This window comes from Grammomys surdaster, unplaced genomic scaffold (assembly GCF_004785775.1).
Source record: "Grammomys surdaster isolate TR1022 unplaced genomic scaffold, NIH_TR_1.0 126185, whole genome shotgun sequence".
NCBI lineage: Eukaryota > Metazoa > Chordata > Mammalia > Rodentia > Muridae > Grammomys > Grammomys surdaster.
The window spans coordinates 6,279,589-6,292,972 of record NW_021620991.1 but is presented as its reverse complement, the minus strand read 5'-3'; the positions used below and the strand labels follow the sequence as shown (position 1 = coordinate 6,292,972).

Genomic DNA, 13,384 nt, shown 5'->3' with positions numbered 1-13,384 from the left:
ACACAGATGAAAGCTGTTAGTCTCTAAAACTCCAACAAGCAAAAACAAATTAGCATCTAAGTGCAACACAGTGAATAAAGGCGGAAACTGGGTGTGGCGCAGCACTCGGGAAGTTATGTGGACTGGACAAGTACACGAGCAGGCATGGGACCAGTGTGTCGACTGTCTCTTATGTTTAACACACTCTGTCAGACAGTAGACAAGCCTGAGGAGATGGCACTAGAGCTCAAGCCTGAGGAAAGTTAGTGGCAAACCACGCAGCTCTCTGGGACGTGAGTCCTCAGAGCCTTAGAGCGGTGTGACAAGACAAGCCATCCCTTACTGACTCTTCCCTGAGAGCAGCCACTCTTTCCACAGAAGGAATTTTCCTTGCCCCGCCCCTTTTCCCATATTTTTAAAAAAATTACATTTATTCATGTATTGTGTATTTGTGTGTGCATGCGTGTGCGTTTGTGCACGTGTGTGAGCATGTGTGTGTGTGAACATGTAAGTGTGTGTGTGCATGTGACACAGTACAAGTGTGGAAATAAGAAAATTCTCAGAAGTCAGTTTTCCCTTTCTCCTTCCACTAAGTGTGTGGGTCCTTGGATCAAACTCAGCTTGTCATGCTGGTCCTTCCCAAGAGTATGTGCTCGTAACTGCTGAGCCATCTCCCCAGCCCACAAGCCTTTATCTTTAAGTCTAGAGTCTACATATGAGGGGGAAAGTGGTATTTGTCTTTTTGGGCCTGGCTTACTTAATAAAACGATCTGTAGGTATTGAAGTCCTTGCACAACATGACCTCTGATGATCCTCAGACAAGGAGTGTCTTCAAAGTTGTCAGCATATAAGCCCTTTACCTGAGAGGCAGTTCTATTCCAAGATGATTTATTTCTTACCTCTGTAAGACTACTCTGAGGGACAACTTTCTAGCTTTTTTTTTCTTAACATGATCATTCTATTATACAGAAAAATGACTCATTTTCCTGTATCCCGTGACTTCACTTAAAGTGCTAGTAAACCTTGCAGTGTTCTAGTAGGGCCCTTTAATATTGATCACAGAGATGGAGAGATTGTTAAAGGTATTTGTTGTTCTCACAGAGGACCCAGGTTCGGTTCCCAACACCCACAATGGCTGCTCACAACCATCTCTAACTCCATTTCCAGGGCCTCCAGAAGCACCTACACGCTTGTAAGTGCACATAGATACACTACACGGTTGTAAGTGCACATAGATACACTCAGGAACATACACATAAAATAATAAATATAGTCCTAAGAAGCTACAGAATCAGGCTGAGGAAATGACTCAGGGATAAAGCACACTAGCTGCTCTTCCAGAGGACCCAAGTTCAATTCCCAGCACTCTCAAGCTAACAACTATTAACAACTGTCTATAAATCTAGACCCCAAGGGTCCAAGGGAGCCTTGCAGCAATGCAGACAAAACAACCTTACACGTAAAATAAATAAAATAAGATATATCTTTAAAAAAAAAAAGAAGAAGAAGAAGAAGAAGAAGAAGAAGAAGAAGAAGAAGAAGAAGAAGAAGAAGAAGAAGAAAAGAAAAATATAGAACCACATCTTCTATACATAAAGACTTCAGGGAACAGTGATGGCGCACACCTTTTATCCCAGCACTGAGCAGGCCAGAGGCAGGTAGATCTCTGAGTTCAAGGCTAGCCTGGTCTACAGAGGGAGTTCCAGGAAACACTGTCTCAAAGCAAAGCAAAACAAAACAAAGAGATAATTCTTTCTTATTTGCAGCCGATTATCTCTCTGCTTGAGCTCTGATTGCTCTGGCTAATAATTCCAATGTTACAAGACATCCTCAGCTCCGTAAAGTTATCCCACAGGTAACTCAAAGCAAAACATATGTCTGCTGTGTGAAATGTAGTCACACAAGATTTTACAGGCACACATACATACACACACACAAAACAAAAAACAAAACAAAAAAAACCAAACCTCCCTCCACTCAAAAATATAACAAGTTCTTTTGCTGTCTCCTGCTGCCCTGACTTCCATGTCTCCTCAAGTTCTCTATTTGTTTAGTGTTATATGTTCTGTGACATCGTCATACACTTTATCTGGAATCTACACAGAATCTACACTAGACAAGCCAGATCAGCTCATTTCAATGTAGCCAAAGAAGCTCTTGCCAACTGATACAAATGTAACCTTGTGACTGAGCCTAAAGAGAGCAGCCCCTCTGTCCAAGAACAGAAGAGACACAGACAAACGGCTGGAGCAGCAGAGATGGGAAGACGCACTTAAAGGCCGCAACAGTCCAGGGTAGAGGTGCAGAGCCTGAGCTCAGGGTTCCCACTTCTCCAGTCTCAGCCCCAGCACAGAGAGAGCGCAGGCACAATGCTGAACAACCATCCTTACACAATCACACTGCAGCTAGTAAGCACAGAACCTGGAGCTCAGGTAAGGCTGGACACCAGGAATCTAGAAAGAGACGTGTTGGTAAAAGCAGCATGTGATTAAACAAAACATTTCACCCACAGATACCTCAAACCGAAACAAATTAAGTATTTTACCATGTATGGACACCATTCCTGTGGACATCTGCTGTGGTGAACTGTCATCACACAGACTTTACAGGCACAGTTGCCCTTTGGAGATATTTGCTTGGGAAACAGTAATAAAATATTCAACCTAATACAAACATCAGTCTTTTGGGATCAATAGCACCCTGCGTCAACCTTCTTCTCTCTCGTCAGTAGCTGTCAAACTCAATGAAGCTCACCTAGCTCCCTCTGCAGCCGCTATTCATAGCCTGGAGAAATTTGTGAACAGTACTGGACACAAACCCTGGTTCCAGAGGGAATTTCAGTTGAAGATGTAGAAACAAAGGGTCATTAAATTTGTGTGACCAAAATCATCTGGAAATGCAGTTATTAACCCAGTTTTCAGGGTGAGGGGCATTGAGTGGCCCCAGAAACAAAAGGCCACTGCTTCATTGAGACTCAACTGATGCTCAAGGAGACTCAAGGTCAGATGTGAGAGGAGAGTCCCAGTTACACTGGAGAGGATGGAAGAAACGGCCTCACCCCCGATCCCATTGCTGTCCCTCAGTATCTACAAGCTGCCCGACCAAACTCAGGAACACACTCTCGATGGATCGATGGTGTGTGTGTGTGTGTGTGTGTGTGTGTGTGTGTGTGTGTGTGTGTGTACACGCTTGCTTAAGGCTGAATGGCAGTCAATCTCTTTTCAGGCTTTTGACAGGTGACTCAGATAAGTTTTTTTACCAGTTTAATGACCTGTACTATGTGTCACTCCTTCCCAGTGTGAGGTCCTCGCCCTTGAGTGCACACTCGCTATGCACGCTCGCTAGCCTTCCTCAGTTAACACTGCCGTCTGGACTCAGAGCAGAGAGCCTAGCAGCGCTTGCTAACGTTAGCCCCTAAGCACCTAAAGCACATGCAGGGTAAGACTCCAGTCTGCTGATACCTGGACCCAAACTGGACACAAGAAAAATCATCATCCTCATCACCACCACCTTCATCCTCCTCCTCATCATCTTCTTCTTCTTCATCACTACTGTCCCCAGAAAGTTCGAGGAAGAGGAAGGAGAAGGGACTGTCGTACATACTACCACAACAAAAGCAAAAAAGGTCATCAGGGAACAGAGGAAAGAGGGAGACAGGAGGAAGCTGCTGCTGCAGGCTGTCATTTAAAGTAAACTTCACACTCAGAAGCTGTACGCACTGACATGCAGCAAACACAACTGCCTGAGTTACAGAAACACACAGGGACATTTGAAAAGGGGGGTCACTGGATTCCTGGGCTGCTGCTGCTTTCTGAGAGACTGGAACTACATGCAATCAGACATCAAAACATAAATGCGTGACTCACAGAAAGAGCAGACACTGGCCCAGTCCAAAAAGGCATCCTGTGAGCCCCGATTCTCAAAACACTGACCACAGTCTCCGAGGAAGGACCCACAGACTACAAGAGGGAAGAAGATGCAGTTCTTTGTTTTTTGTGCAGACGACAGGAGGGGAGGGAGAGGGAGGAGCATACAACACTGCAGTCTTCACTTCCTCGTGGACCAAAGCCTGCTAGGATCATGGTGGCAGGGCGCATGCCCACCACAGCTAGTGAGCGACACAGGTTAATAACCCAGCGACTCCCAGAATTCAACTGAGGTCAGTGCCACACAGCAGTTCTTTCCAAACCATGTTAATTTCCTCTCCCTGCACTGCAAACACACACGCAGCTCTCCTGCAAATAAATACCTAGGGGAGATCCGCAGGGAGGAGGGACGTCTGCCGGCAGCACTGGGCGAGGCAGGAGGGAAGGCAGAGACCCTGCTGCGGGGCCTCTGTCTGGAGGAGCTGGCAGGTACTGCCCGGGGACTACTTGCCTGGGCAGGGTAGCCTGGGGAGTTAGCCAGAATGGAGGATCGTGGGGTGGGGGAAGGTGAAGACCCCCACGGGTGCGTGACAGTGTAGGGCCGATACCTCGGGGATGAGGGCTGGCTTCCGGCAGCAATTCCAGAAGCTGTGCTTTGAGGGCTGAGGGATGGGGAAGGCACAGCTGCCCGTGGGGCTGCACTGTGGGGGCTGAGGGACGGGGAATGCACAGCCACCCGCGGGGCTGCACTGTGGGGACTGAGAGTTGGGGAAGGCACAGCCGCCCGCAGGGCTGCACTGTGGGGGCTGAGGGATGGGGAAGGCACAGCCACCTGCGGGGCTGCACTGTGGGGACTGAGGGATGGGGAAGGCACAGCCGTCAGCGGGGGTTCACTGTGGGGACTGAGAGTTGGGGAAGGCACAGCCCTTTGCGGGGCTGCACTGTGGGGGCTGAGGGATGGGGAAGGCACAGCCCTTTGCGGGGCTGCACTGTGGGGGCTGAGGGATAGGGAAGGCACAGCCCTTTGCGGCGCTGTGTGGGAAGGTGAGGCAAAGGATGGGCTGAGCACTGGCACAAAGCTCCATAAACTGGCAGAGGGGGCAGGACTCGGTTCATAGAGGCTGAGTTAGATGAGAGAGGGAGGGAAGAAAAAAAAAATAAAAGAAAAACTTGAGATAACTAAAAATGGATACTGTCAGCTTTTAAAGGATAGTACATTTATACTACACACACTAGGAATTTAAGTAGACAAGCATTTGAAAAATGACCAGAATCTAATTGCTCGGCTCATGCAGGTGACCCCTTTCAAAGAACACTGTAGCACACAGAGCCACGTGTGTCTAAAATTTAACCGACCTAATCACAGAAAGCTATGAAAATCAGTCAAGGAATGGTAAAGCCACATCCAATGGCCACGCCCCCTCCACCCACATGTCTGCGACCAGATCAACACTGTGAATCGCACTCCTCGGCATCTGTCACAGCTGGTTTACCACCAGTGAGACAACAGAGAATCGCACTGACCTAGACAACGAGCTGGCGCTGAAGGAGCCCAAGTTGCAGAACATGGGGCTTGTTCCTGAACTGGAGCCAGTGTTCAGTATGAGACTTCTGTCTGGTGACCGAGCTGCCGTGGCAATGGGCTGGGATGTGGCTGTCAGACTGGCAAATGGGTTTTCATCTCGTGTCTGGGAGGACATCATCAGCACTTCCATTAAAATCTGCCCAATCAGATCCTTAAAGTCAGAGAACACTGTTGGGGAGGCAGAGTAAAAGGCAGGTTATTCACAGGCCCTCATTTACACAGTCCTCTAATAAGCCAACTGAGCCAGATTCCATGTGCTGTGAGCTGGAATGGACTCTCAACAGTGAAAGGATTTTAGCTGAAACCAAAAAAGTTCTCGTGTGCTTCCCAGTAACTTCTTTTATACTTATTTGTGTCTGTGTGTCTGTGCACATCGCCATGCAGAGCAGGACAACTTTCAGTCAAGTTAGAGGGCAGTCGGGGGGCGGGGGGGGGGGCACTGCTGATAAATGTTCACTGTAAAAGGGAACCAGTCCCCACTAGAATGGCCCTCACTGTACCACAGCAAACGCAGTGCCGCAGCTCGAGTTTCTCAGCCAGCACACACTTTAGAGTCCAAGGCTCCACACGGAGCCACCATCTGATTTCTGAAGCAGATTCTACCGTCTGGTTCCCTTCTCATTCTTTGCAGATCTGCTGTTAGTCTTTGAGCACATTCTGGACTAAAGCCCTGACCCATAGCAGTTCACATGGTTAGAGCCTGTCTTAGTCAGGGTTTCTATCCCTGCACAAAACATCATGACCAAGAAGCAAGATGGGGAGGAAAGGGTTTATTCAGCTTACACTTCTACACTGCTGTTCATCACCAAAGGAAGTCAGGACTGGAACTCACACAGGGCAGGAACTTGGAGGGAGGAGCTGATGCAGAGGCCATGGAGGAATGCTGCTTACTGGATTGTTTCCCTTGGCTTGCTCAGCCTGCTTTCTTATAGAACCCAACACTGCCAGCCCAGGGATGGCACCACCAACAGTGGGCCCTCCCACCCTCGATCACTAATTGAGAAACTGCCTTACAGCTGGATCTCATGGGGCATTTCCTCAAGGGAGGCTCCTTTCTCTGTGATAACTCCAGCTTGTGTCGAGTTGACACACGAAACCGACCAGTACAAAGCATTAGAGATTACCACTGATGTGTACAAGGGCGTTGTAAGATATGAGACCCTTAGAGCTGGGAGCAGGAGTATCTAGTGGCAAGTCTTTAAAACCTAAGGTGCTCAGCTCTTCACAGTTACACGTACTAAGAGGCTATCCCAACAAAAACCCACCCACCTTCCCGGAACACAGAAATAGCACTCCCTCACAGAAGACGGGCCAAATGGAAAGGGAACAGAAACTAACAGTGACTGCCTCAGTGAAAACACATCTTACACAAAACACCTCCGTAAACACCAGGGACACACATCAACGGGCAGAAAGGCAAACGTTCCCACAGCCGAGACAGCTGCGTGATGTGCCAGTGATGTGGAACTCAAAGCACAAGCCCTGCGGCACACTGATGACCTCCACTGCAAACAAGAAAGTAGCAGACAGCCACAGTGCCCAACAACACTGTGTCCTACAAAACACTTTAGTATTTTAAGTATAGTTCAACATAGCTAACCTCTTAAAACAGAAGCCTAGGAGGACAACAAAATACAATCATATTCTATTTTGCTAAGTAATTTAATAAAAGGATCTTGCTCGACTGTCTACAAATCACCTGGTAAGCATTCAGATCCTAGAAGATGAATGACGTGCAGAAAGCAGCTCACTGCACTGCAGCTGAGGTCAGCTCACTACAGCTGCTCGTGGGCAGCTGTCTGAGTCTCAGAACCCGCCCAGCACGCTTCTACTCTCCAGGAGCTGATGCTCTCTCAGAGTGTCTTCTACCATAAAGGAAAACTCCCCACCCAAAACAGGGAAAACCATTCATTTATTTAGTTTTTTTTCTGTAAAATCACATATTGGAGCTGGTGAGATGGCTCAGCAGTTAGAAGAGCTTGCTGCTCTTCGAGAGGACCCCACCTCAGTTCCCAGCGCCCATACTGGGTGCCTCACAACCATGAGTAACTCCAACTCCCTCCAGGGAGGGCTCTAATGCTCTCTTCTAGCCTCCAAAGCAATAAAATCAGGGAAGAAAGTGACCACAAACACAGCTGTGTCCCCACCAGAAGCAGCCCCGTAACAGGTACTGAGTCCTACAGCAAGAGGACAGAGAGCCACACAGCCTCACATCCTGTGTGCAGTTGCTCTGACAAAGTGTCCCACCTTCTTTTGGGTTCTGTTTAAACTGCGCAGAGAGAGAAGAAAGGAAGATAACATCTCTGTCGCGGTCCTTCCAGGAGACTCGGAAGATCTTACAGACCAGCTGTAAGGCCTGCTCTTCAGACACCTCAGGACCTGAAGAAGGCTCCTAGTGGAGAGGATATTACAGTTAATATGTAATAGAAGACACTCATTAAAACATTTTATTCCAATTTAATTCATTTATTAACAAGGATATTTTTAAATGCATAAAACCATCCAGCCAGTCAGGTGACACAGTAAACGCAAGGCCAGCCTGGTCTACAAAAAGCAAGTCTCAAGTCATGCAGAGTTACATGTGAGATTTTGTGGATGGGGGAAGTTGCAAAATCAGTGTCTCATGAAGCTGACGTCCTCATTCATGGGACAGCATAAACGAGCAAAGGCATGAAGAGGAATGAACAGGAAAACAGAGGCATGGGCGTGTATACATCCTAGCCACTTGCTGTGCTGAAGGAGTACAGAACTCTCTAGAGAGAGCCAGGGTCATGGTGTTGGCATATAACCACTTTCCTTCAAGGATTTCTTACAAACATTAACACTTCTCACTGATTATCACATAAAAGAAACATGAAAGCCGGGCAGTGGTGGCGCACGCCTTTAATCCCAGCACTTGGGAGGCAGAGGCAGGCGGATTTCTGAGTTAGAGGCCAGCCTGGTCTACAGAGTGAGTTCCAGGACAGCCAGGGCTACACAGAGAAACCCTGTCTAGAAAAACCAAAAAAGAAAAAAAAGAAAGAAATATGAAGAACTCTATGAATCAAGACCATCTGGAGGCTAAGGTCCAACTTCTGACAATCACCAGCATGTCACCAAAGCTTTCCTGTCAACTTCCTGAATGGAAGATGGTATACTAACCATCGCCATTGTGACACCCAAACCCAAGCCACCCGAAGTTAGGGAACAAAGCTCGGATGAGAACAAACACAAAGGGCTCCCTGAGTTTTTACTTCCTGGAGACTTAAAATATCTTTGCTTTAATTATTTCAGAATACACCAAAGATATGATTTACTGCCTTAGAAGAAGAACCACAAAAGTCAGTTTTAGTGATGAAAACATGGACCCAGCCAGTCATGGCAGTGTGTCTTCAATGCCCACACCGAACAGACACACAGATCAGGGAGCAGTCTGGTCTCGGTAGGGAGTTCCAGGCCACCCAGAGCTAAACAGTAGGATTCTCTCAAGAAAAGCCCAAACCAACCAAACGACCACAAAAACATGCAGCCAACCCAAGCAGAATGGAGGGATTTCACTGTACAAAAGGGCTGAGTTCTGCTGGCCAGTTCCAAGCCAGCTTGTACAAATGCTCTGGCCTAGCAGAGCTACAGCACTGAGAAGCAAAGTGCCCTTTGCCCCACACTGACCTTGTCACTCAGGCTACGTTTTTCTCTTCGGTCGTTCTCGTCCACCTCCATATTCTCGATTCCCGAATCCACATCCACCTGGGACATGCTTTAAATACAGAAGACAGACATGTCTTTCACCTTTTCCGAAACTGCCAGCATCAAGGATCCATCAGCACTGGTCAGGAAAGCACAGTGACACTGGTTCCCCCAACCCCATCTTCTGTACGTCTAACAGTTCCTCCCAAACTGGCAGCACACAAGCATTCTGTTCGTTACGTGCTGCAATCGTTTTTCCCAAGGTATCATTTCCTTGGGCTCACTTTCAAAAACGGAGAAATCAGCAGAATGGATTTTCAGGACAAGCTATTTTTACACAATGCAGAAGGTAAGCGTCTTCACAGCACTGACTGTCCAGCACATGCACTCGGGCACCCACCACTCTGACACTGAGAACACTGTTATGCCATGTCTCACTTTCACAGATGTGTGGGGTTTGCGGCAGTCACTTCTGTCTACAGCATTCACCGTGTCACCAGCTGACTTGCTTACGGTTTTGACTCTGGTAGCTTTAGGCCTGTAGGGTATGTAAAGCTCTGAACTTTTCATTAGATCACGGCTGCTGGCTGCACTGCTTCATCTGTATGCTTAGTCACCTTCATCCTCTCCTCCATTGAGTTCTGGCTAGAAGAGGCATGTCTGAAACCCTCAAGGATGGTTTGAGATGTGGCAATTGCTTGCTAGAGCTGTCAGCCTTCGCTTGTACAACACGCTGATGGTGGATTACTAAGTGTGCACATATTTGGAACAGCCACAGCTACTGATAAACTCGACATCATCCCAGAACGCTTCCTTCTAACCACTGGAATTGGGTTAGAAGACACACAGCAGTCCGTGAGTTCCCTTCACTCATCTCACTCAATACTACAAGATCAAACGTTTCCTAAACGACTCACAAGTTGCACAGTGCACGCTGCTGAGCGGCATGGTGAGCTCCTGCACCCTGCTCCACTCTGCAGGCAGGGAGTCCTCCCTGTGCCTGGCTCATCTGCACGGCACATGCTACCTGCTCACTGGTCACTTGGTAGCTCAAGTAACTCTTACTTTACTCAACAGTGGTTCCTAAGTCCAGGAGTGGTGACACTGAGGAAGCACTAGGTCCTTAGATATGGAAGGAGACATTTCTGGTACTACATGGTGGGGCTCCAGGATGAGAAACTGTTAATTTTTTTTTTCCAATAATAAAGAGTTTGAGGGTGCCTGTGGTAATCACACCCTTCCTGGCTTCCCTGCTAGGGCTGTTCAGTATCCCAGCGCAAGCTCATGTTTTTGACTTCTGTCAGATCCCGCTACCGTCTATTCACAAGTATCTTGTGTTCATTATGAGGGCATTTATTTTTTTAGCCACTCATACCTTACGTCTAATAGAAGACATTTGGAATTAGAACTCAAGTTCTATGGAAAGACAATACCTGCCTATAACTGCTGAGCGACCTCTCTAGCGCATAAGACACTTGGCACTAACAAATATATAAACAACATACAGAACAGAAAATACTTCAACTTAAGAATGAAGTCTGGATTCAGTTTGATAAGAATATGGCTCTCTGGGTTATCATTTCAGACAGCTAGGCTAGAGACTAAAGAGTGAAGACTTCTCTTCCTGCAAATAGGACAGACAGCGAAACCAGGGAGCATCAGGTTACCTTTTCTCACAGGAAACACCGTCAATATCCATGCTCTGGGAGCGTGACAGGGACTGAGACTGCGTCTCAAGACTGTTGGAAGGGGAGCTGCTCAGAGAACTGACGCCCTCGCTGCTCTGGCTCCGATGGGCAACTCCTATACAGGAGAGAGAGAGAGAGAGAGAAGCCACGTGACACAATGCAGGCCCAAGAGTGAAGGCAGCAGTAACACAGGTGCCCTTAGAATGCTTGTCAACGAAGATTTCTGTCAGATGACCCCAGGACTGTTACTAAGAGATCAAGATTTATCACTGTGCATCACGTAAGGTCAGCAACAGAGCTACACATGATGCCCGGAGACAACTCACCGCCTCTCCTTCAGCAGCTCCAACTGTAGCCTGGTCTTTGCTACTTTGTGGGGCTTTCCCTACCCTTTATCTCCCTGGAGTTTCATCCTCACCACTAGATGGTAGAGAAAGGGGAGAGGGGAGAGAGAGAGAGATCTCTGAATTCAATTTCTTTTCTTTCGTTTCTTCTAGTAATAAAAAGCATCAACCCTCCACCCCTAAAGACCAACCCCCAAAAGCTGCCTCTCAGACGCCCTCACATTTATATACCTGCTGACAAGTTCCCAGAATTCCAAACGTCATACCACAGAAACTATCCATAGCTGGCAAAACCAGGCCTCTGCTAGAGCACGAGGCAAATCACAGTCAGCTCCTGCAGACAGTCTGAAGCAGCCCTACAGATATCCCCACACCTCCAATTCAACTGAAAGCACATTCTTATAATATTTCTATGCTTTTTAAAGAAACCACAATCTCAGAATTGTTGCTACAATGCCCCTGAACACAATTAGGTTTTGTCACAGTACAGAAAGTTCTTGTTTTTTTATAGTCACTAGTGCTTGTGGCTGAAGTCTTTACCCTGTTAGCCATTTCGCTGATCCAACGGAACAGAAAAACTCTTGAAATGGACTGAAGAGGAAATACACTAAAGGACTGAAAGACATGCAGGAAAAAAAAAGCCAGTAACAAATGTCGACAGCAGAACCCAGCCGGTGTGGATGTAGGTGTTTGTGGCTGGTCTTTCCGCTTTGCTACAAAACTGACCTCAGACTTACTGAGAACAATGCAGCCTGGCTTCACTGCCCCATCTCCTCCCGTGCAGATCCATGCATCTGTGCTGATGAAATGTGTTGGAGGGAAGAAAAAGCTGACACCGCCATTGTTCCCACAGAACTTACAGTGGCACAAAACCAGCATCGGGAGGAGGAACAGATTACTTCTCAGAGAACTTTGCTCAATGCCTTTAAAGATGTTTGTTACAGCCGGGCGGTGGTGGCGCACGCCTTTAATCCCAGCACTTGGGAAGCAGAGGCAGGTGGATTTCTGAGTTCAAGAGTTCGAGGCTAGCCTGGTCTACAGAGTGAGTTCCAGGACAGCCAGAGCTATACAGAGAAACCCTGTCTCGAAAAACCAAAAAAAAAAACCAAAACAAAAAAAAGAAAAAAAAAGATGCTTGTTACAGAACTTTCAAAATCATCAAGTGTGACAGCTCAGCAATAGGGAGACATAGGCTACCCGGGTCTCTAAGTTTGAGGCTAGCCTGGTCTACATAGAGAAACTCTGTTTCAAAGCAAAAAATAAAAATAAAATAAAAATAAAAAAAAAAATCAAAGGATGAAAAAGGTTGCTAGGCAAACATTTACAGCATTTATTTATATGTGTTCATAAAAGGAAAGTGAACTGAAATGCTTAACAATAAACAAATTACCACCTACTGCTGAGATAACTAGTAACTGGGGTCAATGTAACTGTCCTGGCATCCTGAGAAAGCAAGCCTGCCCGTCTCCACTAGGATATCACAAAAACATACTCCTCCACCGTCTTCAAACTCATACCAATTTGTTAAAACTCTACAGGATTCACAAAAGAAAACAGCAAGCTAGCCACTATTCCTAACAAGACTCAAATAGAACATACAGGGCAGTTCACACCATCACAGTTCACACCATCAGAACTCTGAAATAAGACTTAAAACTCATTCACTCAAGGGCTGGAGAGATGGCTCAGAGTACTGACTTCTCTTCCAGAGGTCCTGAGTTCAATTCCCAGCACCCACATGCTGGCTCACAGCCATCTGTAATGGGATCCGATGCCCTCTTCTGGTGTGTCTGAAAACAGCTACAGTGTGCTCACATACATAAAATAATCTTTAGAAATAAATAAATAAATAAATCAAACAAAAAAATCATTCATTCAAGAGGTATGGATGAATAAAGATAAGGCAGGATCATTTTATTGATCACAGAAAAGGCGATTTTAATTTGAGACTAATTAACAAGGAACTTAACTATACAATTTACATTATTTAACCTTGTGGGTTGAGTTGTCTCTGTTGGTAATGCCCTTGCTGCACAAGCAGAAAGACCTGCCCCCATGCGAAAGGCACCTGCGATACCAGCCTAGGAAGGCAGAAGCAAGGAGATGCCCAAAACCAGTCGAGCTAAACTGGCCAGCTCTGAATTAGGCAAGAGATACTGTCTCTAAAAAATAAAGTGGACATAGACTTAGAAGACACTTGGTGTTCACTCTGGCCTTGACTAGGGTGCACACATGCACACTGAACATAGGAACTTT

General features: G+C 46.8%; 1 protein-coding gene across 2 annotated transcripts in view; it reads right to left on the bottom strand.

The window, feature by feature from the left end:
• The window catches only part of Ube4b (ubiquitination factor E4B), a 98,544-nt gene that overhangs the window by 49,104 nt on the left and 36,056 nt on the right, over positions 1-13,384 (bottom strand). The window contains exons 3-8 of one of the 2 annotated variants that reach the window (XM_028757987.1): positions 10,764-10,899; positions 9,079-9,166; positions 7,678-7,822; positions 5,370-5,598; positions 4,826-4,966; positions 4,229-4,498 (exon numbers count right to left, since the gene is read on the bottom strand). In XM_028757987.1, coding sequence (XP_028613820.1) covers positions 4,229-4,498; positions 4,826-4,966; positions 5,370-5,598; positions 7,678-7,822; positions 9,079-9,166; positions 10,764-10,899 — 1,009 coding nt within the window. The remainder of the gene's footprint in view (positions 1-4,228; positions 4,499-4,825; positions 4,967-5,369; positions 5,599-7,677; positions 7,823-9,078; positions 9,167-10,763; positions 10,900-13,384) is intronic. The other variant, XM_028757986.1, reaches the window with a different exon arrangement.